This window comes from Montipora capricornis, chromosome 9 (genome assembly GCF_036669925.1).
Source record: "Montipora capricornis isolate CH-2021 chromosome 9, ASM3666992v2, whole genome shotgun sequence".
Lineage (NCBI taxonomy): Eukaryota > Metazoa > Cnidaria > Anthozoa > Scleractinia > Acroporidae > Montipora > Montipora capricornis.
In genome coordinates, this window is record NC_090891.1 from 14410625 (window position 1) to 14435624 (window position 25000).

The 25000-nt window shown below is 41.8% G+C and overlaps 1 protein-coding gene across 1 annotated transcript in view; it reads left to right on the forward strand.

The window, feature by feature from the left end:
- The window catches only part of LOC138015682 (phosphopentomutase-like), a 136689-nt gene that overhangs the window by 40591 nt on the left and 71098 nt on the right, over nucleotides 1-25000 (forward strand). Inside the window, exons 7-9 of the mRNA XM_068862795.1 lie at nucleotides 7786-7809; nucleotides 9727-9890; nucleotides 23158-23281. Coding sequence (XP_068718896.1) covers nucleotides 7786-7809; nucleotides 9727-9890; nucleotides 23158-23281 — 312 coding nt within the window. The remainder of the gene's footprint in view (nucleotides 1-7785; nucleotides 7810-9726; nucleotides 9891-23157; nucleotides 23282-25000) is intronic.

Sequence of the window (25000 nt, forward strand, 5' to 3'; positions counted from 1 at the left end):
ACTCTTCGTAGGGCAATGCAGCATTGAGCCATCCGACGCAAAAAGGGATCGTGGCACTAGAGAAAACTCATACACTCCAACTGCCTCAGCTATGTTGATCTCGGGACGCGACTTGCATACTATCATCATGAGTGCAAAGAGACATCTATCTTCTTGTAACTCCACCACTTTGTTGTCAACAGACACCTTGGTCTTCTTTCCTGTGGTTTTCCATGTGAGTAGCTTCTGTTTTTTCATCGGTGACCATAGATTTTCTTTGCCAGTCTGGATCCTTTCCTTTATAAATACCGTGAAGAGCTTCAACCCTATAGCACTTTGGTTACACAGATCATCTTTGACTTCCTCCGGCAGTACTACCTTCGTCACCAGGTTAAACAAGTCAGGCGCGTAGCGTCCTATACGCAAATACGCACGTGCGTACTTGAAGTGACCAGAAAATTTTGAAATTTTATACTAATTGTTTCTATTTTTAACTTTTACTTGTACGCAACCAAGATTTCCTTATGAAAACACCACTTTGATTAAATTCTAAAAACTAAAACAAAAGCTATACCATGTCCTCACTTAGTTTTGCATTGTACTTTTTTACACTAAACAATGCAGTGTTGTTTGGTCAGCGTGCAACAAAACGGCGAAGTTGCAAAGGGCAAGACGCTTTGTTCTTTGCTTGTATTCACACAACTATTTCGAACAAGAAATAAAGAACGCAGTATTTTTCGCTTAGTTTACTTAGGTTTCTAGATCATATGTACTCGTGCGTACTTGAAAAAATGACCACGCTACGTGCCTGCAAGTCAGGACCTTCTTGACTGAAGGGATTGGTGAAGGCTCTAATTATGTTTGACAGCTTGGTGATGTTTTTCTCCTCTCGGGATACCACAGCAGCTGTAAGATTATGGTGCTTTCCACGAGTCTCATGTGTTACACCTGCCATGTCTTTGGCTTGATTTGCTAATCTTGCCAACTCTGGTGCAATGAGGAAAAACTTCGCACGTGCACTTGGGTTAAGGGTTATGCCAACCAAGCCTCCAGTTACTTTCGTAGACCGGTTTAAGTGTTCCAAGGCATTGTCAGGACCAATCGCATTGTCAGAACGGTACGCAAGGATTTTTATTCACTACCCAGTTCCCATCCTTGAATTCTGCGTACATCTCAGGGTCTGTGTTTGACAGTGCTTTCATCTCGGCTAGGTAGAGGGGAACCATTCGCGCATAATTCAAACGGTCATGGGCAAAGAAATACTTGGTAAATATCTCGAGAGCTTCGAGGTGAAGTTCCCAGTTAGCAGTACGGACTGCTCTGATAAACATTAGCATTTTCAACACCATGCCCATGTACTGTCGTAGTATCACAATTTCTCATGCCGTAGTTCTTTGAACGGCAGTAAACTTGTTCCCAAAATGAAATCTTGATTTTATCATGAAAAGTGTTTGCACTCACATTAACGACCCATTACCTTAATTCAGGATTCTCGTCATCTTTGTCACACTTTTGGTAGATCGCCATAGCTGTGCCGTGCAATGTGCGTCGCCCGTCATAGGTATCTTCGGCAAAGTCAACATTATCAATGGCAAAGGAAACGTGTCTGCCTTCCACGATGTTTGCTGGTAAAAACAGTCCATTGTTTTGTTCCATGCGTTTCAGCACACTGGCTTCTATCTGAGACTCGACTCTAAGAAGTCTGTTGTATTCTACCGACATTCCGAAACCATGCAGCATGTTAACTAACCCTTTACTTCGTATTGATTGGCGGATTGCGAGACCCACTGCCAGCTGCTGCGGCATTTCACGGCTTTTCTTGATCACATCGCATTTTTTATTCCCGATTTGGCGTTTGGTCAAGCACATTGAAACAGTACTCTGGACTAAGCTCATAACACGTTTGTGGACCTCTTGGCATTTCTCCTCTGCACTGAGTGTTGTATTTGGACCATTAATTACCCATCTAAAAAAGCAATACAACTCTTCTGGAAAATTGTCTTTTGAAAGACTTTCCAAAGACCCATCAAACATCCACTTTCTGCAGTTATTGATAGCCTTCCTCAAAAGTAGTGCAGCATCGTATGAGGTCTTAATATCATCTCCGATATCTCTGGTTTCCTCGGTAAGCTGTACGGCAAAATCTCTTGTTTCTTTAATGATTACCATCTCTGATTCATTGACTCCCTTTGGCTTGTGAAACTCGATACCAGGAATTTCGTCCTGTAACAGCTGCTTTATTACTTTACGGCTACACGTCTTATCTGCTACACCGTTTTCTTTTGCAATACTGTTAAATGCGGTGTCCAGTTCTGACATATGAAGAACAATTCCATTCCTTAACATGATTTCCGTTGTTGTTAAAAACTCAATTTTAGCTGCTATCTCACCTGCCAAAACGGAACTCGATGAACGTGATGCCAGAGGCTTGCGGAGTACATTTGAGACATTTTTAGTGCAGCAATTTTTGTGATACTTTATATCAATTGCATGAGCATCGCTTGCATTGATTGCAGTTGAGAATTTGACATGGAGCTTGTCATTTCTACTCAGCTCAATAGCTTCACGTAGTGACGCTCCCGCATTCATGGTTCTCACTTCCCTCAGCTTTTCCCGATTACAACCTTCACCATTACAGAAGAAACACACTGCTTTGTTGTAAGGGGTTGTCTTTGATCGAGTGAGTTGGCTGATAGGTTCTGCTTCTTGCAAATTTCTGGTCTTTCGTCTTGACTCATTTGGTGCAGACAGTACTCTCTCATATCTTTCTTTTGCCCTCTTTAGCATTCCAGAGTGTGTAGCATCTTGCTGGCTCTTTCTGTGCCATGTCCCTTGTTTAACCTCAAGCTCCTTAACTGAAAACACTTTCAGAGAAGACCAAATCTCCGAAAATCTTGACTCACCATAAGACGCTCTTTCTTTAACAGCAGCCACTAATTTGTCATAAGAAGTAGGATTTTCCCCTAAATCTTCATCCTTAACACATTGACAAACTAAACAAAGTTTAAAATTGATATCAACGTTTTGTTTAGCCATTAAAGACGCTACATTATGATTGAACTACATAGTCTGTAAGTAAAGATGGCGGACCTTTATTTTAGTGAAAGTTACTGCTGACCACACATACTGCATGATTTTCCCAGGCTCTCCCTGGCAATGCTTTCAAGTGATAAATACCAACTATGTAGTTGAGAAACTATTGTTAGCAAACAAAGCAATTTATATTTTGGCATTAGGAAATCTTCAGCTATCATTCTAGGAAATATTTGCATTCTTAATTATGATAAGGAATACAGAAAGAAACGTTTCTATGGTTACTCGTCACGTGACTCCTCATACCACAAAGAGAACACGAAGAAGTGTCTAATACATCAATAAATATCATCATAGTGAGTTTGGTGTGATTTCATTCACATGGTTGAAAGATAAAAGGACTTAACTTTCGTAGCCTCGTTTCCGTAGTGACAAATTTAAGCTGTTTTTAAAACCCCTTATAATTCACCTCGGTGCAAGTTACAAAAGTGCCACCAAATATTTTTGCATTATTTAGGGTCCAATTAAGATATTTAGACTAGTGGCTTGCTTGCTTCACAAAATTCCCACGGGACTTTTTTTAATGACATATGCTCCCGGACTAAACCCTACATCTGCTTGTGCTTAATACACTCTGTTTCTTTGTGGAACCACCATGAGGTACGCATCTTTGCTCTTTGGATTTTGCCAGTACAACCGCCTTCAATTTCAAGCGATGGCTCAAGGTAAATTCCATTTGCAAATTTACCTATTCCTCCCAGTCTTTACCGTAATTTTGCAGAGCTTTACACTCCTGACCAAAGAAAGAGCTGTGAAAATCTTTCCAATAACTGGGGTAAGGTGGGCCTCTTTGAAGTTTAGTAGCAACATTTTGAAGTCCAAACATAAACAGGACATTGATCTGGTTTTCTTCATCCGCCATCTTTAGTTTATTTCGTAGCCATGCCTGAGCTAAGGGACCGCTCCTTTCACATTCCCAGTGTGTTCTCAGACTCTCCGGTGTTCTAGCCTCCCCAATTCTCACAGAAATATCAAAAGCTACACTTGAATGAGCAGCTGATTTTGTAAAGCACCTAGAAAGCCAGGAGGGCATTCTCTGTCAAGTAAGTTGATTTGTGCGGATTGTACCAGCTCTTTTGTCTAAAGAGAGAGTTTTTTCTCATTAGGCTTCAAGAGATGGATTCTGACTAAATTTAGACCACTCTATTGGTGGTTTAGGACTGAACAATAGATTCACAAGATCGTGTGAAAAGCCTGAGTGCTCATTTCAGTGATTAGGCATAAGCATTCTTTTTAGCTTTCATTTGTACGGTTCGGTTACATTTCAATAGCTATCATTCTTTCCTTGTTTAATTATTTCTATAGTTCCTGAAAGATATCACAAATACTCTCTGTGATAAAAGTATTGAACAACCTAAGACAATAACCCCCCCAAGACAATATTAAAGAGCAAGTGCTGCTTTCTCCTGGACCAGTGATAAGCTTATGCTCCTTCAAGCACGCAAAAAAATCAGCCAAATGCATAGCAGAACCCGAGTATTACTAAGTCACAGAATCTCTTCAAAAAGATGGCTTCAGGCAGATATCAGGCAGACAGAATCCCTAGGGTTCACGTAGAATGCAAGGTTTTTGTCAAAAGCAAACCCGAACCCTGGCCCGAAAATACAAATGTAACAAATCCGGATTTTGACAATGCCATTTCCAAGCCGATGCTCAGTGACATTTCTGCTCCAATGTGCACGTTATTTACAAAGCAACAATTGTATCTAATCTCAAAGTAACTACTTGTGTATTACTGCTTTTACTCTTCGAGTACTTTGTCAATTCCCTTTTTGGACAACTGCTACTTAATTCGTTGACAGAACTGTGTTTTTAGTTTATAACCTTACAAATGATTTTTTTCTCCGCAAATGTTCATGTTTTAACAATTTCTTCCTACTTACTAGTCAGTGGTATGATATTTAATGTACAGCTCTGAAATTGTAGTTAAATGTCTCATTCTCAATCGTAAGAGTCCTTTTAGGAGACTAAAATTTTCACACTGTACTACCATATTATTTCATATATGCTCATTCTCTTATTGAAGATTACAGTAACAAAAACAAAAAACGAACGTGTATTCTTCGTTCTTGAAGCAAACAAGCTGAATTCAACAATGGCAGGGCGAGGGGGTGGGGTGGGCATAGTTACATATTTCGTCCATGGGTGTGTGGGACTGCGGGAGTAACAGTTAAATACAGCCATAGCTCTTAATAGTTCTCCACTGCAGGAGCACTTGTTGTATACCCCTATATCGTTCAATACTCCTTGATTGTGGGAGTGCAGTGCTGTGGGAGCACTAGTTCTTTACTCCCATTTCGCTCAATAGTCCTGGAGTGCAGGAGCACTAGTTCCATACTTCCATATCGTTCACTTGTCCTCAACTTTGGGAGTGTGGGTCCAACCGATCACTGCTTCAAAAAAGTGAGGGGGTATTGTAAAATTGCTCCACCAGTCCTCTTTTTGGTATTTGTTGCATGCTTGCTGGTCTAAAGTACATTCTCACTCACCCACTCACTCACTCTTGCCCGTTATGCCGACTGGCATGTAGGGCAGCAACAAAGGTACGCCACTCCTGTCTGTTCTGGGCCAGCTTTTGAATGATCCCCAGGTGTGATGGAGGGTCTTGAGTTTGCCTTCTACAGTTCAATGCCAGGTATTCCCCTCTGGTGTCCAGTGGAGGGTTGTGTGGGAGGTGTCGCCTTGCTCTCTTCTCACCACATTTCTGATCCATCTCCATTGCCTTTGCATGATGATGGTGTCCATGCTGTCTTGGTTACAGCGAGCGAGAAGATGTTGGTTGGAGATGGTCTCGGGCCAGAATATTTGGAGGATTCTTCTAAGGTTCTTGGTGGAAGGTGGACAGTTTGTTGAAGTCCCTTTCAGTCATCCTCCAGCATTCTGAGCTGTACAGTGGAGTGGAAAGTAGGCAGCTCTGGTACAGTCTCAGCTTGGTCTTGGTCTTGATGATGTCCATGACTTTCTTCTTCAGGGCTCTCCTGCTCTCTATGGCTTGCCAGGTATCTGCTGTGATCCACTTCTTCCTCTTCTTCTGTCGGCATCCCAGGCAGGCTTCGCTGGTCTTTGTATAGGCTATTTTGATCTGCTCCCACATGGTGTTGATGTCGCATGTGCCAGGCAGTGAATGTCTTTCAGCATCTGCCAGTGCTTGAAACTTGTTTTTCAGTTTTTACATCAAACTGCTGTCTTGCCTTGCCAGGTCCATTTCTTGTCAGCTTCAATTTCAGGGTTGGCATGGCAGGAGGGTGGTCACTGCCGACATCAGCTCCTCTTCTGACTCTGACACCCTGCAGTGATCCTCTCAATGTCCCGTTGATAATCAGGTGGTCAATCTGGTTATTGTCTCTTCAATTAGGGGAACACCAGGTGAGCTTGTGAATTTCTTGGTGTGGGAGGATGACCAGATTGTATGTCGTGCAGAATTCAGGTGGCCTCTCTCCATTGTTGTTCATGCTACCACAACCTTCCTTTTCCATAGCTCTATGGTGATTTGTCGGTCGGCTTGCAACTGATCGTAAAATGCATCCTTGCTCTCTTCTTCACTGTCGTTGGTCAGTGCATAGCATTGGTTGATGGTGATGTTGATGTGCTTCCCCTTCATTCTGATCCTCACCAGCCTGCTGTTGATCGGCTTCTATTCCATCAGGCACTTCCCCATTCGTTTCCTCAGGGTGACGGCGACTCCCTGGTGGTGTTGGTCATCGTCTCTACCACTGTATAACACTGTCTCTCCTGTGTTGGTTTTATACCTGCCTATCTCCTATAAGGGTACACATGCGGCTATCCTAACTTACTGAGGAAGCAATATTATTGTATCTCTCGGATAGTATGTGCACTGTGATTAGTTAAATTAACAGGCTGTATTCTACACTGGGCACTGTACCGCCCACTAAATTTGAAATAAAAGTCGTTCTTTAGCAAGTTTTTCATTTTGTTTCTGTTACTAACATAAACTTGTAAAACTGTTTGAATCTTGCAAGCAACCATTTCAAACAGCCAAGAAGATTTGGCAGTTGAACCTTCTGCTTGGCTTCAACGAGTTTCCTTTCCCCTGCAGTTGATTGCCACAGAGACATAATGAACACCTTACTAACCACGTTTTCTCAGTCCAAACTGTAAACTAACAGATCCTTTTTTTTTCCGTTGATGAATGGGAAAAAGCTTGGTCTGTAATTTTACATTATTATATCTCTCAGATAGTACGTGCGCTGTAATTGGCTAAATTAGCGGGCCGTATTCTACAGTATGGCCTGCTGTACAGCCCGCTAAATTTAAAATTTCGACAAAACATCATGTAGGGAGTTTTTCATGTCATTTCTGTTGCATAAACTTGTACTGAAAACTGTTTGAATCTTGCAAGCAACTATTTCAAACTTAATGGCCAAGAAGATTTAGTTTTTGGGATTTTGGCACGGCATTCTTTGTGGCAGTTGAACCTTCCGCTTCACTTTGACTAGTTTCCTTGCCCACGCGCCGGTTAACCTCAGAAATATAATAAATATCTTACTAACCTCGTTTTCTCGGTCCGTACTGTAAGTTACGGATCCTTGTTTTTTCCCGTTGATTTATGGCCCAAGCGCGATAAATCAACGGGAAAAAACTTGGTCCGTAACTTACAGTACGGACCGAGAAAACGAGGTTAGTAAGAGGTATATACTCACCTCGAACTCAGTTAGTAAGAGGTATTTATTTTCTTTTATGATTGATTTTCAGGTTTACTTAGACAATGGAGCACAGGTATTTATTGATACTTTCATTTCCAGATTGCTGTTTCTGCAGTCACGCTCGTTAAATAAGGACCATAAGATTGTACTTTATTTAAATTATTTTGATGTTCATAGAATTCATTGATCTCAGTTTCCAGTTTGAAAGTTACATTCTCAAGTTCCTTTAATTTGCTGCTAAACATATTCTTTCCTAATCTCTGCTAGCTCCTCCTTTGGTGTAATCCAACTCTCTATTTCCATGAGTCTGTGACAATGCAATTTGTTCTTAAACAAATTGTTGGACATGTTGGTTCGAATATCATCCAGTGTACTGTTGATGTCACGTAGGATCTTTTGACAGGTCATCTTCACCAGTAGTGGCCACGTCCGCTTCAGCTGTGGTGATAACATTTAGTGTCTGTTAAATCCAACTCAGCAGAATATGAAGGCCCTTTTATGGACCCATTCATAAGACCTTACATTGTATTGAACATTACTGGGGATGGATTCTAGTGCTACACTCCATAATTCATGTTGCCTTTGTGCATGTGCACCCTCTGGATTTAAGTAGCAAAAAATTGGGAAGAAGGCTGCTCCATCTATGAAAATTGACACTGCTGAAGTCAACACCTCAAAGCCTGTACACAAATGGCAACACTTTTAGTGTCATGTAACATGCAATCAGCCAAGAAATAAAAACAAGAAACATTAACCCATTGATTCCGGAAACAACCACCCCTAATGCTCAGAGAGCGAATGGAAAAGGAAAAAAGCCCATTTCAGAGTCAACTGTCAAAAGCTAGCAAATAGGAATCATGCTAAAATTAATAATTCATAGACATACAAGCTCGTGATGTGAGAGATTATTAGGAAACTTTGTCAGTTTAAGGTAAAAAAGAGTGTTATTGATGTAGTTTATTCCACTTTATAAAGATACTCATCCACTTGAAATAACTCATCCGCAAAAATAACAAACGGTTTAGTGTCCAAGAAAGAATTTGTGGGGTAACTTCTGGTATACTGTTTTGTCGTTTTTGTTCTCTCTCTATCTTCTTTTGTTTTTGCTCTTCTGTCATAGGTTGTCCAGGCATCATGCAACCTTATCAGATTCACAATTATAAATCTTATAAAGATATGGCAAAAAATGCAATACAGAGCAAAAAGCAGCTGTAAACAAATTAAAAATAAATACTCAGCTTTCAGTTTATATTCCTCCAATGCTTGACTTGAAGAACTGCATAGCCACCAGGGTGGTCCTGACCACAGCTATACATGTCAAACCTGGATTGAGACCAGTCAAAAGTACAGGAAGAAAATATTTTTCAAACCGTTTTCCACCTGAACACATGGTTCATGGTTTTGGTTGACATGGTATGGCTGTGTAGATGCGTTGAGCCACAGAAATCGTGCAAGAAGCCTTGTTTCTGTCACAAAACGTTAACCTGGTTTGAGCCTGCAATCCAGTCGAAAACGAGTATAAGGTCAGCAGTCAACTTTTAAAAAGCAGCTTACCTCGATCAGCTAACTTGAGCTGGTGATATGGTCATGTGATACTGGTCAGTGGATACCTTGTTTTGACAGGTGTCAATTGACATGGATGTCCAATATCAGAGGTATGCTTGCTGTAAACTAGCTGGAGGATATGGCAACCATGTTGGGCACAAGTACTCTAAACTTGAACATGTGATACTGGTCACATTGGCATACATGAAGGGGCGGACATACACATGGACGGTCACTGAAGGCATAGCTAAAACCAAAATTCTTGCATTGATGGGTTACCATATTTTCTTAACTATGGTGCTCTGTGCCTTTGGTGCACAGAGCTCTGCTTTTATTGTTTTCTTTATGAGCCAGTTGGTTACTGGAAAGAGCTCTATGTTGTATTATTTATATATGTCATGTACTGCTAACTTAAATAAATTTGTATATTGTTGTTTGCATACAGATCAAGTCACCTCATGACAAGGGGATTTCACAGTGCATAAAGGAGAACAAAATTCCATGGCCAAACTCCTGGATACTGGATGTTTCTGACCCGCTGGTGAAAGATCCTTTTGAGAGAATATGTTCTCTGTACTTTGAAGACATCAAACAGTATTCCTTCTACAGGTTGTTAGTGAGGACATTAAATATTATTAGGGTACTAATATTAATTTTCTTGTTGTTGCTTTTTGCACTTTTTATAGGGACTGAAAGAAACCATTACAGTAACTGTAAGGGTGTCTGTTATCTGATTAGATATCATCATAGCACATATATGTACGTATCTTAGGCCTGGTTTCTTGGGAGACCAGCTTCTGCATTGTTACTTGTGGTTGAGAGGTCAGTCAATGTTGGAAAACTTGTACAAGTCCAAATTGTTGTTTCAGTGCGCCACAAAACTGTTTTCTAGCATCTGGATAAGTGACTCTTAGTTCGTGGGTTGTTCCTGTAGTGTTTCAAATAACTTCCGTAATTCCTAACAGCTAACTTTCAGAAACAATTCAAACTTATCAATGAGGCTCACTAATAGTTTGGGAGCATCTGTAATTCCATAGGAATTTTTTGAAGAAAGCAAAAGGGCCCAAAGGAGCATGCCAAATGTTGCTGGCAATTTTGTAACTTGCACCGACGGCTTTTATGGGGGGTTAAAAGTGTGACCCTCAGAGTCCTACGTGAAAACGAGGCTTGACCCTCAACTGCCTTGTAACCATAGTCAGTGGTGGCGAATCTTCGACAAAAATTCTCATTCTTTACATTGGGGTGTGTCTGACACGTACATTGTAACAGTAATAGAAGGGATCACGTGACCATTTGCGTATCAGTCCTAGAATGTGGTACCTTAATGCGATTCATCACTTGAGTACCATGGCTGTTGATCATGGGCATTGAAGTGGGATGGTTCTTATCACTTTCTAGTTTGCACCTAGACGCTAGCCTTCAGAATGCCAATAAATTGAAAGGCTGCGATTCTGCACACCCTGCAGATCGTCAGTTAGGTATTTGGGAATACCACCCCAGACCGGAGATGCATACTCTAAGACTGTCAGAACACAATGACTAGGAAGAAGAAGCATTGTAGAAAGGTACGTCTCAACCCTATTGTTCGTGCTCTTCGACTTGCAAAACCACAGTGCTTCCTGAATTCCATGCATAGAGTGGAGCTGATATAACAGGACGCTTTGCACTTCTCTCTTGCGCCTATAACCCACACTTCAAATATACATTCATTTCATTCATCGAGTCCTTCATGGGAACAAATGAGCCCAACAAATTGACCTGCTCCCCACTGGTTCCTAGACCAGGGAGAAGCAATTGAAGATCTTTTGGCTGAAACGAAAAATCCCCCATGCACATCTGAAAAAGAACAGTGTAAGGAGTCTAGCTGCATTTGAAAACATAAAAGCCAACGTACAAAAAGAGATAAGAATAATGAAAGACAACTAGTGGAATAAGAAAGCAGAAGAAATTGAAACGTTTGGAGAGTGCAACAACTCACAGGGACTGTATACTCCATACTTAAAACTGTGTATGGCCCCAAAACGAACACTGTTGCCCCGGTTAAGAATGCAGATGGAAATCAGCTATTTACAGACATAAAAGAAATAGCAGATAGATGGTAAGAGCATTTTCACCAACTGCTGAATCGACAAAGCAACATAGAAAAGGAGTCAAGTGACCACCTAACTGTTCAAGAAACAATTATGCATTTGAATGATCCAAACACCACAGACGACCTAAGAGAACCTGTAAAAGCTGCCAACATTGGTAAAGCGTCTGGTCAGGATGGTATACCAGCTAAGGTCTTAAAACATGCTGGTGATGGTCTAGTACAATAATTGCTTTCTATGTACAATGGTTAGAAGAAAAATGGCGACTGAAGTAAGTGTTGTCTATCTCATGATATCGCTATATTTAGGAGCTTTGCTTGAAACAGTTGCAAGGCTCAAAATTAGCACTCGCAAACTCGCGAAATGCGAGTGGTTTTTTGAAGTTGCGAGTCAAGAAAATATCCTCTAGCAAACATTTGTGAGTACCAGTATTTCTCCAGTAGAATTATGGGGGGAAACAAATACGCTGTTGGAGAATTTTGTGGTGAAAAAACTACGAAAACATTGAATATTACGAGAAAGGATTCAGGTTTCAGGGCAGTCAATGATCAGTAGTTTTATGTAGAACCTAGCTGCGTGTTCCTGTTCTACGTGGGTGAGCACAGAGATTGATTTCGTGACCTTAATCTTTGTGAGGTTTTCAGCTTTTGTTTGAAGATATGCCTAAAATAACCGCTTTTTTTAAGAGGCCCTCAACATCGATGACACACACGGCCGACAATGACATGAAGGAACCAGATCAGCTTATATTCCATGAGTTTCTTTAGAATTCCTTTGCCTTTGGCCCTGTCTTCAGCTTTGTTTGACTTATCTTCAATGTAGCTCTGAAGGTGGATGAAAATGAGCTTCCAGTTAGCTATTAACTTGGTTGCAGATTGTAACTTGTGATCCACCAACCAAGTCCCGTTTGCTTTTTCAGGCTTATAAAACTGCTCTTCCATGATCTCTGCAACCTCTGCAACTTCTTTGTTTCGTTTTGCAGAACCCTTGTAAAAATAGTAAATATGAGTGAGCGTTTCAGTAACATTGTCCATGAATGTTCCTTTGAAACAATCTTTAACTGCAAGTTCAAGTTTGTGTGCAAGACACCAAACACTTAATATCCAGTTGGCCTGACCTTCCACCTTCAATATTTCAATCACGCCTCTTTCTTGCTCTCATCACACTTGCGCCATCCGAACCAAAAACCAATCATTTTCGCCTTGCCAAGAAACCAAAGTCAGCAAATGCTCCGTTGATAGCTGCCAAAATACCATCGGACTTAGTGTTTGCAGGTTCAACCAGTTTAAGGTACTTACCATTACCAGCTCCTTTCCAATTTCTGACCTGTCCATGGACCTGTCACAGTAGACACCAAAGTAGTCTGATTTATGCAAATGATTCTGTAAATCGTCCTGATAGACTCCTGCTATATGAGAAATAAATTCTTTGGCAGCTTCATCATTGTGATAAGTACCCCAAAGACCAACCCCATTAAGTGTTTGCAGGTCTAACAAATCGGGAAAATCAGTAAATGGCCTTTCTTTCCAAGCAAGATAGAAAGCTGTTTGAAACAGTTTGTCCATTTTTTGCAGGGTTTTCTCATCCATTTTCTGCAGTCCTCTCTCAATAGGGGATTGTTTCTTTCGCTGTTTCTTGTCCGCTGCAAACTTGGCATCCACTGCTGACTTGTGTAATAGACTGCTTTTGGAACTTGGCAGATTCCTTTTTAACATTTCTACTTCCAGTGACAAACTGATAGAAATTAAATAAAACTTATCAGATTTGACGTATCAGATGAGTGTGCAAACAGCTTTCAAAGTGTTGATTATCCCAAATAGACTCACTGGTCAAAACAGCTTTCATTTGGAAAATAAAAATGATGATTTTGGAGTCGTAACAAATGCACTATTTAAGAATGACACGACAAATATTGTAATCACCTACCTAAGAAGAGCAGCCATGAGACTAATCAAAGTTCAATCATCCGCAGCAATCAATCTGATTTTAGCTCCTGCATCTACTGCTGCCCTTCTTCTCTCAATGGTTCTGCCCTGTACTCTCGTCTCTGCTAACTCCTCCTTGTTCCCTTCATGTCGGCTTCGTATTTCAAGGGGGCATATCAACTGGAGTGGCCGCTGGATTTGATTCCCCTTGTGAAGTAAACCAACTCCTCTTACGACTCTGTCTCTGCCTCTGATGTGTCTAAGGACACGACCTTTCTTCCATTCTCCTCTGTTCTTCTGATCACCAGTACGATCTCTCCGATTTCTGGGTAATCACACTCACCTCTCTTGATTCGGTGACTTTCCATGAGGCCATGGACATACTCCTTCTTCCACCTCTGCCACACATGTTGCCTTTTCTCATTCAATTGCGCATGTAACTTGGTGACTTCATCTCCGTCCAACTCTATGTCTTCTATGGTATACGCCTCTTGTCCCCACATGATTGCGTTGGGCGTCAGCACTTGTTCCCCTCCTGCTTCGCTTTCCATATATGTCAGGGGACGGTTGTTGAGGTGTCGCTCAATATCCATCACTACGGCTTCAACTTGCGCGTACTCTAGGTTTGTTCTCCCCATTGTATTGTACAAAGTTCTCTTCACCTCTTTGATTAGCCTTTTGTATAGTCCTCCCCACCACGGTGATCTTGATAAGTTGAACTGCCACATTATCTGCTGTTGCGCTAAAAAGTCTTGCAGCGCTTCACTCTTGTGTATCTTCCTGATCCAGGTGGCTGTGGTTTTGAAGACGGATGCGTTGTCCGACACGATGCGTTTTGGTCTGGTACGGCATGTGATGAAACCGTTGAGCTTTCTCTGGAATTCCTCTGCTGTTTGTGACTTAGTCATCTCTAAGTGCACTGCTCGTGATGTTGCACATGTGAATATCAAGATGTGACACTTGCCCTGCTCTTTGTTGGAAATCTTGTAACTGAGGGGTCCTGCGAAGTCGATCCCTGTGGTCTCAAATGGTCTTCCACATTCTGTCCGGAATGGTGGTAGTGAGGCTGTTTCTGTTGGCCCGTATGGTCGTGTGCTAAACACCTTGCACAAGTAGCAGTTATTGATTATCTTCTTCACATTTGATCTCAATTGAGGTATCCACCACTCCTCTCTCACTGGGGCCATGGTGCTTGCGACTCCTAGGTGCTTTATGTCTTCGTGGATATGACGTATGAGCTTGTCTGCAAATACTCCCCCCTCAACGTACGTCGGCTGGTAACCAGGGATCCTCCCCTTGCATTGGAAAATACCAGTGTCTCCTTCTGTTACTAACTTCCAGCTGGGGCTCTCGATATCTGGTTCCACTCCTGCCTGCTCCTTCCTTATCCATTGGTCTCTTGCGTAACTCAACTCCTTGGTCGTTAACGGCCCCGTTCTCTTCTTCGTTTTGTGTTTCTTGGTGAGTGAGCTATGTTTGAACCATAGTGCCCATGCAGTCACTCAGAAGGTTCTCCAGAGTTTGCTTCTAGCAAGCAGTGCGTCCCACTCATCAGGCTCCTTCTTGGCTGAAGAAAGCGTTTCTTCCCTTTCTGGCCTGTGTTCCTCGCTAATGCTTTAGTTTTTTCTAATTGCGGTTGTTTTGGCCACTCCTCCTCCTTTAGCAACCATTCCAGCCCCTCAAACCACTGTCCTCTCTGCATCTTCTCTAGTGAGGCGCCACGGCTTCCTAAATCTGCCAGGTACCTGTCAGTTGGGCAATATCTCCACTCGATTCCCGTCTCTTGGGTGATCTCAGCAATTTTCCTTACTTGATTGGATACGAATGTTTTCCATGCTTCCAGGGTTGCAGATCCAGAACAGTGCAACCATGCTGTCCATCCACACGTTCACTGAAGTAATAGGCCACCGCTTCAGCGCTGTCAGCAAGTTTTTCACCATGTTTGCGGCCGCCCACCAGTTCTAGCCTTGAAATCAATGTGTTACGTTTTGAAATCCTTGACTTTCACGTTAGCAACCCCTTCACAAAACCTGTTGAGTGCTCCACTACAGCAATGGCCACCGTTGAACATGCTATGTTGCTGGCATCCGCGGAAATGTGGAGTCGTACAGCCTTTATCTTGTTCATATCTCTGGCTACACTCCTGGGCACTTTGATGTTCCTCAGCTGACTACTCCACTTGAACCAATCTCGTGAATTGACACAGTTCACTTCAGTGTTCCAGCCAATCTTTTCATCGCATGACTCTCTGTAAATTCTCTTTCCCTCCACCATGGTCGGTGAAATTATGCCGAGTGGATCATATATACTTAAGAGTTGACTGAGTATGGATCGTTTCGTTGGTGTTCGTTCACCCTGCATCTGTGCTTGGATCTCTAGCGCATCCTCCCTCTTGTCCCACGCGAGTCCAAGCAACTTGCTTGGGTTGTCCTCATCATCTAATTCTGGGATGTTGGACTCCCACTTGTGTACTGGGAACCTGCCACCTTCAAGAATCTTAGTTGCTTCCTGTTTGAACTCCTTTAGTTCCTCCACGCTGTTACCAGTTTTCATGAGATTGTCCACATAAGTGTTTTCTTTTAGCGCTTGGACAGTATCTTGTAACTCTGGTGGTTGCTTATTGAAATGATACTGGAGGGTAGCCCCGAACATGAAGGGACTAGCTTCTGCTCCAAAGGGCACTCTTGCGAAACGCAAATGTTCCTCTTTGCCATTTATGTTGAACAAGAAGCAAAACGCATCTCTGTCCTCATCTTTGATTGTAAGTTGTAGGAATGCCTTTTGAAGGTCCGCCAGCAGTATGTCGGTTGACATTCGCGCTCTAATCATGATGTTCCACAACAGCGGTTATAGAGGTGGGCCGTTGTGCATGCACTCATTCACACTGTTGGCAAGTGGATGGGGCTTCACGCTAGCGTCGAACACCATTCTCACCTTGGTTGAAGTAGTGCTCTCTTTCACCACTGGCTTGTGGGGCATGTAAAATACACGTTCACCAGTTGGCTGCTCTGGTACTTTCTCGATGATGCCCTGTTCGATCTGCTCGTGGACTATGTTGTCATACTCAATTTTCAGCTTCTCGTTTCTCCTCAGTTTTCGCTCGACATTGTGAAGGCATCTCCTGCTGGGCTCCTCATTTGTATTTGAGATCTTGGCGGCTGGAATCCATGGCACGCGCACCTCGTATCTGCCATCACTTCTCTTCGATATGCTCTCTTGAAATTCCTTGTAGACGTCTAGCTGATTGCCTTCCCCTCTGTCCTCTACTCCCAAAACGTCGAGCGAGTATAGTCTCTCATACTCGTCAGTCTCTCTCACGTACATGCATTTGCTGTCTGCGTATTCTTTACCACCATGAACAATCCAACCGAATGTGGTTCCCTCAACGATTGGATCCTCCGGTTGGCCTTTGTACACATGTTCCGTCCTGATCTTGCAGTAGGTAGCATCCCGAGTATTACATGGATTGGATACTTTTCGCTTGCAGTTCTGTAAAACATCTTTCCCTGTACATGTTGAAATTTCTCCTTCAGTTTTGTCAGCGTGGGCCTCTTGATAGTTGTGAAATCTGCAAGTTTGCTTCCAGTAATCTCTATTTTCTCTGTTGCCTTACTGTCAATTGAGTTGATTATCACGTCATAGACTGGCATGGACTGTTTCTTTGTCCCGTTGACCGTTACAATGTAGCGCGTCTCGTGACGTATTGGATTTAGCTTCAACTTTTTAGCTGCTTCCTTGGAGATAAAGTTCCTCCCCGACCCCGTGTCTTGATACGCCCAAAACGTAGTCCCCCGGATTTTCAGCGGTACTATGGCGGGTAGGGATTTTTCCTCGACCGAAGGCGTGTATCCACTTAGAGTGGCATTGGGATCTTGCGTGTCGCTCCCCTTAGACCTATCACATAAGCTGGTGTGGTGTTTGCTCTTACACTTATAGCACCCCCTGCTACGACATTCTTTCCCAGTGTGTCCTGAGCGGGCGCAATTGTAACATAGCCGTTTTGCTGTAAAGAATTCCCTCTGTTTCGCGATTGTGTTGTATGTTGGGCACGAATCTCCCCAGTGTTTTTGGTCACAGAACAGGCAGTGGGGCTCTTTCTGGCTAAAGTAATGGCGTTCCTTTCTCTTTGTCTCCGTTTGATCTTTATAATTGTCTTCGGCCTTGTTGCGCTTGAGCCATAGAATCGATCAACTTTTCCATGTTCCAATCTTCCCACCCCTCGTCTGTTCTCACTAGATCGGGCTTCACTTGGGGGAGCTTATTTAAGGTTGACAGTACAAAACCTTTGAGCATCTCTCCCTCCCCCAAAGTTTGTAACGCGTCATAATTCTTGCTCAACTTCTCATAAATTTCACGCACCCTTTTGTAATCTGATCCTCTGGTCACTGGCAAGTTAATTATCTCTTCCATGTGTGCAGTGATAACAGTTTTACTCTGTCCAAACTCAGTTTTCAACCTTTCCCATGCGGTTTTGTACCCCAGCGCACCCGGCTTTAAAGCTGCTATTACTAATCTACTTCTCACCTAAGGGGCCACCAGCTCCAAAAGATATCCGTATTTCTCTTCGTCGGGTAATGGCTTATCGTGTATTTGTGATGTAAACATGTTTTGAAACCTGATCCAGTCAACTGGAGTGGCATTGAAAGGGGTTATCTTGAGCTCTGGCAGCTTCGCACGGGCGGCCTTCGCAGCTTTTTCCATTTCGATTTTCTTTTCCGCAATTTCCAATTCCACTCTCATCTTTTCTTCCCAAAGTTCCTTCTCTTGTTGCTGAATCTCGCGTCTAAATTGCTCCTCCTGCTCGAATTTGGCTCTGAGTTTCTCCTCCTCGGCCTTTTGACTTTTACTTCGCTCACTTTCCTCCAAGACCTTGCTCAGCTTGGTTTTCATTTGCGCGTATGTGGCCTTCAGGTCCTTTTTCCACTGTCTCACGGCTCTCTGCGTCAATATTCCGCGGTCGATTTTTAGTTCTTGAAGTGTTGACATAAGGTCGTTTCGGCGGTCTTGAATTTCATCTGTTCGCTTGCACGTAATCGCAACTTTCTAACAGCTCATCGCCTTCCTCTAAGTAGAACTTAAGTTTGTCAATCTCTTTCTTGATTTTCTTCTAGATATATTGTTCTTGTTCTGAAATGTTCGTCTCCTCTTGGTCGGATTTCTCTTTGTCTGAGTCTCCCATGTTTGTAGGAGGCCTTGTGTTGAAAATTTCACTCCTTTTCTCCCGGCGTATCCTGGTCCCGGCACCACTTATGTCCCGAAGTTGTACGGCACACAAAAGCACTCACGATGTACAGACAATTCCCGAATTTAATAACGAAAATGAAACAAAAGATACAAAATAACTGGTCTCACGATCCTCGTGTTGTTTGCGTTGCCTCCTCAAAAACCTTCCTATTTCACAATACTTCTCTGTCTCCTATTTCACTTGTCAATCATCTGAATACTAAATGTGACATCCGGTTGTAACGCTAGGCAGTCACAATAGTTCCGGTCACAAAAACAAGCCATGCGAGTAATTTTTCCCGGTTTTCCATACGAAGATGCGCTCGACTTAGCAGGGCTTGTCCCACTGTATGTTCGTAGTATAAATTCGTGCAAGTCATTTGTCATTAAGGCTAAAGAAGTTCTCAGAGTTCTTTATTCTCCCACTGTCGTGGAGCATGATAATAATCTCCGTTCAGGGAACAAAACTGTTTACCCAACTTTAGGCCGCACAGCTCGTCTTAATAACTTTGTTACTGTTAAATACCAATGCTAGATATGTTTGCTGTCTCTGACCTTTCCTGTAATTCAGGTTTATACCTGCTATTGGATACATTAAACGATTGATTGATTGATTGATTGATCGATTGATTGATTGATTGATTGAACATCCAGCTAATTTGAGCATAGGTTCTACATAAACCCGCTGACCAGTGACTGCCCTGAAACCTGAATCCTTGTTTGTAATATTCAATGTTTTCGTAGTTTTTTCACCACAAAATTCTCCAACAGCGTATTTTTTCCCCCGTAAGTGTACTGGAGAAATACTGGTACTCACAAATGTTTGTTAGAGGATATTTTCTACACTCGCAACTTCAAAAAACCACTCGCATTTCGCGAGTTTGCGAGTGCTAATTTTGAGCCCTGCAACTGTTTCAAGCAAAGCTCCTAAATATAGCGATAGCAAGAGATAGTATACCCTGATGGTTCCAACGCTTACTTCAGTCGCAATTTTTCTTCTAACCATTGTACATAGAAAGCAATTATTGTACTAGACCATCACCAGCATGTTTTAAGACCTTAGCTGGTATACCATCCTGACCATGCGCTTTACCAATGTTGGCAGCTTTTACAGGTTCTCTTAGGTCGTCTGTGGTGTTTGGATCATTCAAATGCATAATTGTTTCTTGTACAGTTAGGTGGTCATTTGACTCCCTTTCTATGTTGCTTTGTCGATTCAGCAGTTGGTGAAAATACTCTTATCATCTGTCTGCTATTTCGTTCATGTCTGTAAATAGCTTACTTCTATCTGCATTCTTAACCGGGGCAACAGTGTTCGTTTTGGCGACATACACAGTTTTAAGTATGGAGTATACACTCCCTTTGAGTTGCTGCACTCTCCAAACGTTTCAGTTTCTTCTGCTTTCTTATTCCATTAGTTGTCTTTCATTGTTCTTATCTCTTTTGTACGTTGGCTTTTATGTTTTCAAATGCAGCTTGACTCCTTACACTGTTCTTTTTCAGATGTGCATGGGGCATTTTTCGTTTCAGCCAAAAGATCTTCAATTGCTTCTCCCTGGTCTAGGAACCAGTTGGGAGCAGGTCAATTTGTTGGGCTCATTTGTTCCCGTGGCGACCAGAAGCTTGGGTCTACCGATGTATTGAAGAGGCACATGAAGGTTGGTCAGGTAGATGTCAATGCATGGGAGAGGACGGCAATGGATAGGAAAGTCTGATGTTGTATAGTCCAATGTTCTAAGCAAGCAGTGGAAGAGTAGCACTTGAAGGAATACAACAAGGTACATGAGCGAGGACACAGTAAACCTACAACAAATGAACTTTCCATTTAGTGCACTAGGTGCAACCGCTTGTGTAGATCCAAGGCTGGACTAACTGCACACTCAAGAACATGCAATGCCCAACATCGGCAGTGATTATTCTCGGCTCAGTCAACATCGAAATCCATGGACTGCCAAAGGGGTAAAGCATTGCATCAGCAATTGCTCAATTGTCCAGATAAGTGGAAGATCATTTCTCTCTTTCGGAAGCTATTGTGTTGAAAAGCATTCCCAGAAGCTCACAAGGATAGTGTTAACCGCAGGATCTGGTTAAAATTATGCAACCCACAGCAAAGACCACTGCCGGAATTAAGAAATTAGTCTGCCTGCTGTATTAGCCTAAGATATTAAAGACCAATGCAATATCCCAGTAATAGATGTCAATATCGCGAAGCGGGACTTAAAGGTACCGATCTCTACAGCTGCAATGATGCTGAAGGTTATGTTGTAATGGACACAAGATCAGATTTCTTACTGTTATGTTACAGAGCTGTCTAAGTTACACTCCAACAGAAAGTAGGAGTGATATTGGGACAATCTGTTGCCATAAACAACAGTTTCAAGGCATTATATGATCCCGCCTCGATTTCACATTAGGGTGGCCACATGATCCATTCAGTTACTGTTACATGTCAGATTCACTCCAATTAAAAGTATAAGAATTTTTGGGGACGATTCACCACCATTGTCGATGGTTACAAAACATTTGAAGGGTCACGGTTTAACCTCCCATAAAAGCCGTTGGTGCAACTACAAAATTGTCGACAACATTTGCCATGTTCATTTGGGTTCAGCGACATATGCTCCCTGACTATAACATCCATCTTGTTGCTCCCTCAAACAGATCCCACCTTTCTCAAGTTGACCTGGATGTCCTTGTAGACTCTCACTCAGACACTTGTGTGCACTGTGGTTTTGCCTTCTTGTGGATTGTTTCCTTCTTGCAAGACTTTGTCTGTCACTGTGTTCCATCCTTGTTGCCAATAGACCAATTTCGATATATTAAAATTCAGTCCAAAACAAAAGGCATCATCTCGAGGCCTTGGGGAATAAACTCATACAATGAATGATTTGCCAGTCCCCAGGCCACTTTGTTTTCCTCTAGATTTGCAAAGACTTCTGGGATTGCCAGGGGGCAAAGAAACCAGTCGACTCCACTAGAAATATAACTCGTTCGAGTTCAGTTAAGAAGTAGTCATGGGTGTGCCGTGTACGTATGCAACAATGACCGTCAATATTCAGAGCGACAGCTCAAACTAGTAATGGCTTGTGGTTTTACTCTCCTCGATCCAACAAAACTTAATACTTGAAATGGCAGCTTGAGAGAAACAGCTTCAAAGAACAAACTCCAAGGTAACCTAGAGCACTAAAGTTTGCTGTAATCATTTCGCCGTTGGATACTGTTGAGATACATATACTTGCGAAAAGCCTATTTTGTACGTGAAAGGTCAAGTTATCCGGATGAGGGCAACAATGGGAAATTGTATGCTTCGGTGCCGGTTAAAGCAAAGCCTGGAAAGAGTGTCAACACTGGATAATGTTTAATGCATACAGAAAACCGATTCAAATCAACCCGCTGCATGCTTGCAGTGATACAGCAGACTCTTCGTGAAAAAACAAAAACCACCTCTTCTGGAATTCAACCAGCAGATATATCTGACTTCAAACCATCAGCTATTTGCGATCAAGAACATACCTGTAAAGACTTATTCTGAAAATGTGACAACCATGAAAACGGAAATGAAACCATCTTTAACTGAAACTACCAAAAAGCGAATGTCGTCACATACAGTTTTTGAAACGAAAATCAAAACTGATCAGAAGCTATTCCCTTGTTCAAACTGATCTAATGCTAATGACACGGAACACACCACTGAAAATCAGATTAAGATCAGTTGTCAATGTGAAATCATCCTTGACTAAAAGTGGAAAACTTAACTCGGAATTGCATGAGGACGGAGCTCTTTCTCCAGATAGCTATCACGGCATTGCCTCACTGAAGGCTCCGAATCTGGCTTTGAACTTTGGTTTCGTTTTCCTTTCTTGTCATTGTTTTCTCTAGCCTTCATATTATTGCCCTCGTCTGGATAACCTTTCATATACAAAATGGGCTCCTTGCAAGTATCACAACGGCATCCACTGGCAAAATAATTAGAGTAAACCTTAGTGTTCTTGTTGGCCTTGAAGAGTAAAATCTCAAGACAGTAGTAGCTTGATCTGTTGCTCTGAATATTGATGGTCATCGTCGCATCCATACACTTACTGCACAGCGATCATCGCCACCAACTAGGACTACTTCTTAAACTCAAACGATTTGTAGTTCTTGAAATCCTACAAATACCTCTTATTGAACGTTTCTAATCTCCCAATTTTAACTTGAGCTTAAATCCTACAAATACTTCTTATTGAATGTTCCTAATAGTGGTATATTTAATCTATCAACAGCCCAGTCTTATACCTATCTGTTGTTCTGAGCTCTCACGTATTACACTGAAAGTACATTTAACCTTACCTATATCGTCTCAGTGATCTTAGCGTGAATGATAGAGGCCTTTATATACAGGCTACAAAACTACACTACCTGCACAGCTTTGCAAAGATCAGGGGAAAGAGCAAAACAGCCTTTAAAGTCAGGGATCAAATTTAAGATCCCTATACATGTACAGTACCTCTGAAAGCCATGCTCAGCATCCAAGCTAAAGCAGGCCTTATTTTGGTTTTGCTTGACATAAATTAACTAAATTTGCCAGTATTATAATCCCAAGAAACCTGCCTGCAAAGTGAGAGTTAATATACAGTACATCCTCTTTCCCTCTTTCAGAGAAGAAAATTCCAAAACAAGATTAAAGTATGTCTTTACTCCAATGCATGGTGTTGGACAGAGATTTGTAGAGTTGGCATTTGAGGCATTCAATTTGCCACCATTTGTTTCTGTCACTGAACAGGTAATAATTTTATTATACATGTAACTGGAATTTTTTAATATTCCTTTTCCAAATGGTCTGGGTAGCACAAGTGTTACTAATAATTTTTTAATAACAAATGATGTGCTGTAAAATGAACAAATGATGCGCTGTAAATCGACTTATAAAATGGTAAGATGAAGGTTATATTCAAGTAGTGTTTTGATTTTTCACCACATTACTTCATTGCTACATGTATTATTATAATAATATCGGCCACTGACTTTGTATGCATTCAAATTCTGCTAATCACTTTTAAGGCTTTGCATGGACAGATTCTTTGTTACATGATCTTGAATTTAAAGCGTGGTACCTACCATAGTTGACATACATACCATAGGGTTTGAGCCAGGCCATGCCATTGTGCCAGTCCCACACTGACATTGAAATTGTCCCTTAAAAAAAACGGCCAAGGGGACAGTTTGTCCCCTTCAAAAGGTGGGGTAAAACATGAGAAGAGATACAGTTCAGTACAAAAATTACAAGCTGAAACACAACCGTGGGAGGAACATTTAATTCACTTTTCAGTCATGCTTTGCTGAGCATGTTCGTCTGATGCTCAACCAAGCGTGATGCGTCTGGGAATTAAAATGTCACAGCGAAAACGTATTTCTACAGCTTCTTCTCTTCAAATGGAATCTAGATTGAATCAGAGAAAAAAATGCACGGAAAAGAACAGTGTATTAATGCAGATGAGGGTCAAAGGAAACCAACAAAATCATGATCTCTCCAGAAAGCTTGGTTGCGAGATCACGCGTGGTTGTGCTGTGTTCTGCTATTTCTGTCAGAAATCTAAAAAAAAACCCCTCTTCATTGGAAGAAGGGTGTACAGGTTTTAGAACCTCAACTCTCCAAAGGCAAAAGGACGAAGAACCCTTGAGGGATACATGTGCGTCTACCAATAATTAAGAAAGGAACTGAAGTTCTCAAGGGGACGTTGAGACAAGAGTGATCTGGAGTACAAGTATAAAGCACAGTAATTGACTCTTGGTTTAAATGTGAACAGGAAAAAGTCTTGAAACCATTTACTCAGCTTTGCGTTTGTTTGTTTGTTTTTTTTTTAATTACAAGTAACGGGTAATAAAATATGTTTTTGTTGGCTTGCCTTCTCCTATGTTTGAACGTAAGAAAACTGACACAAAAATTGACTGACCCCCTAAAAATGAAAATGTTCCCCACAATTCTAGCCAAGGAAACAAACTGTCCCCCAGTGATCAAATCCTAGCTCAAACCCTGCCTACCTACATACAAAGTGTACTTGACCTCTTCCCCATAGGGGCTTTCAGGGACAATGAAACGAACAGAATAGAACAACAACTTTAAGAATCTCAAGCCAGTTGGCTATTTACAAAGCGCAACCGAGAGGTGGTCAGAACCGGTCTTGACCCCGGGATCATCACATCTTAAGGCAAATGCCATAATCACTGAGCCGCACTGCCACGCCAAGTTTATGATAAAAATTTGATCACTTAATGATCAGAAAAGTTTAAATCATTTGCAATACTTAGGAAAAGGACGTTTGTGACCCTATTTGGGAAAAGCAGGCTTAACGAAAATAGCGTTGAAGCGTTTTTTTGTTGTAATGCATTTTCAACGCATTGAAAATGCATTGAAGAGCATTTCCATAGTGTTTTGAAACGTTGGCAATGTTTTTCAACGGAACCGAAATGCCTTGCAAATCCATTTCAAAATCATTTCAAA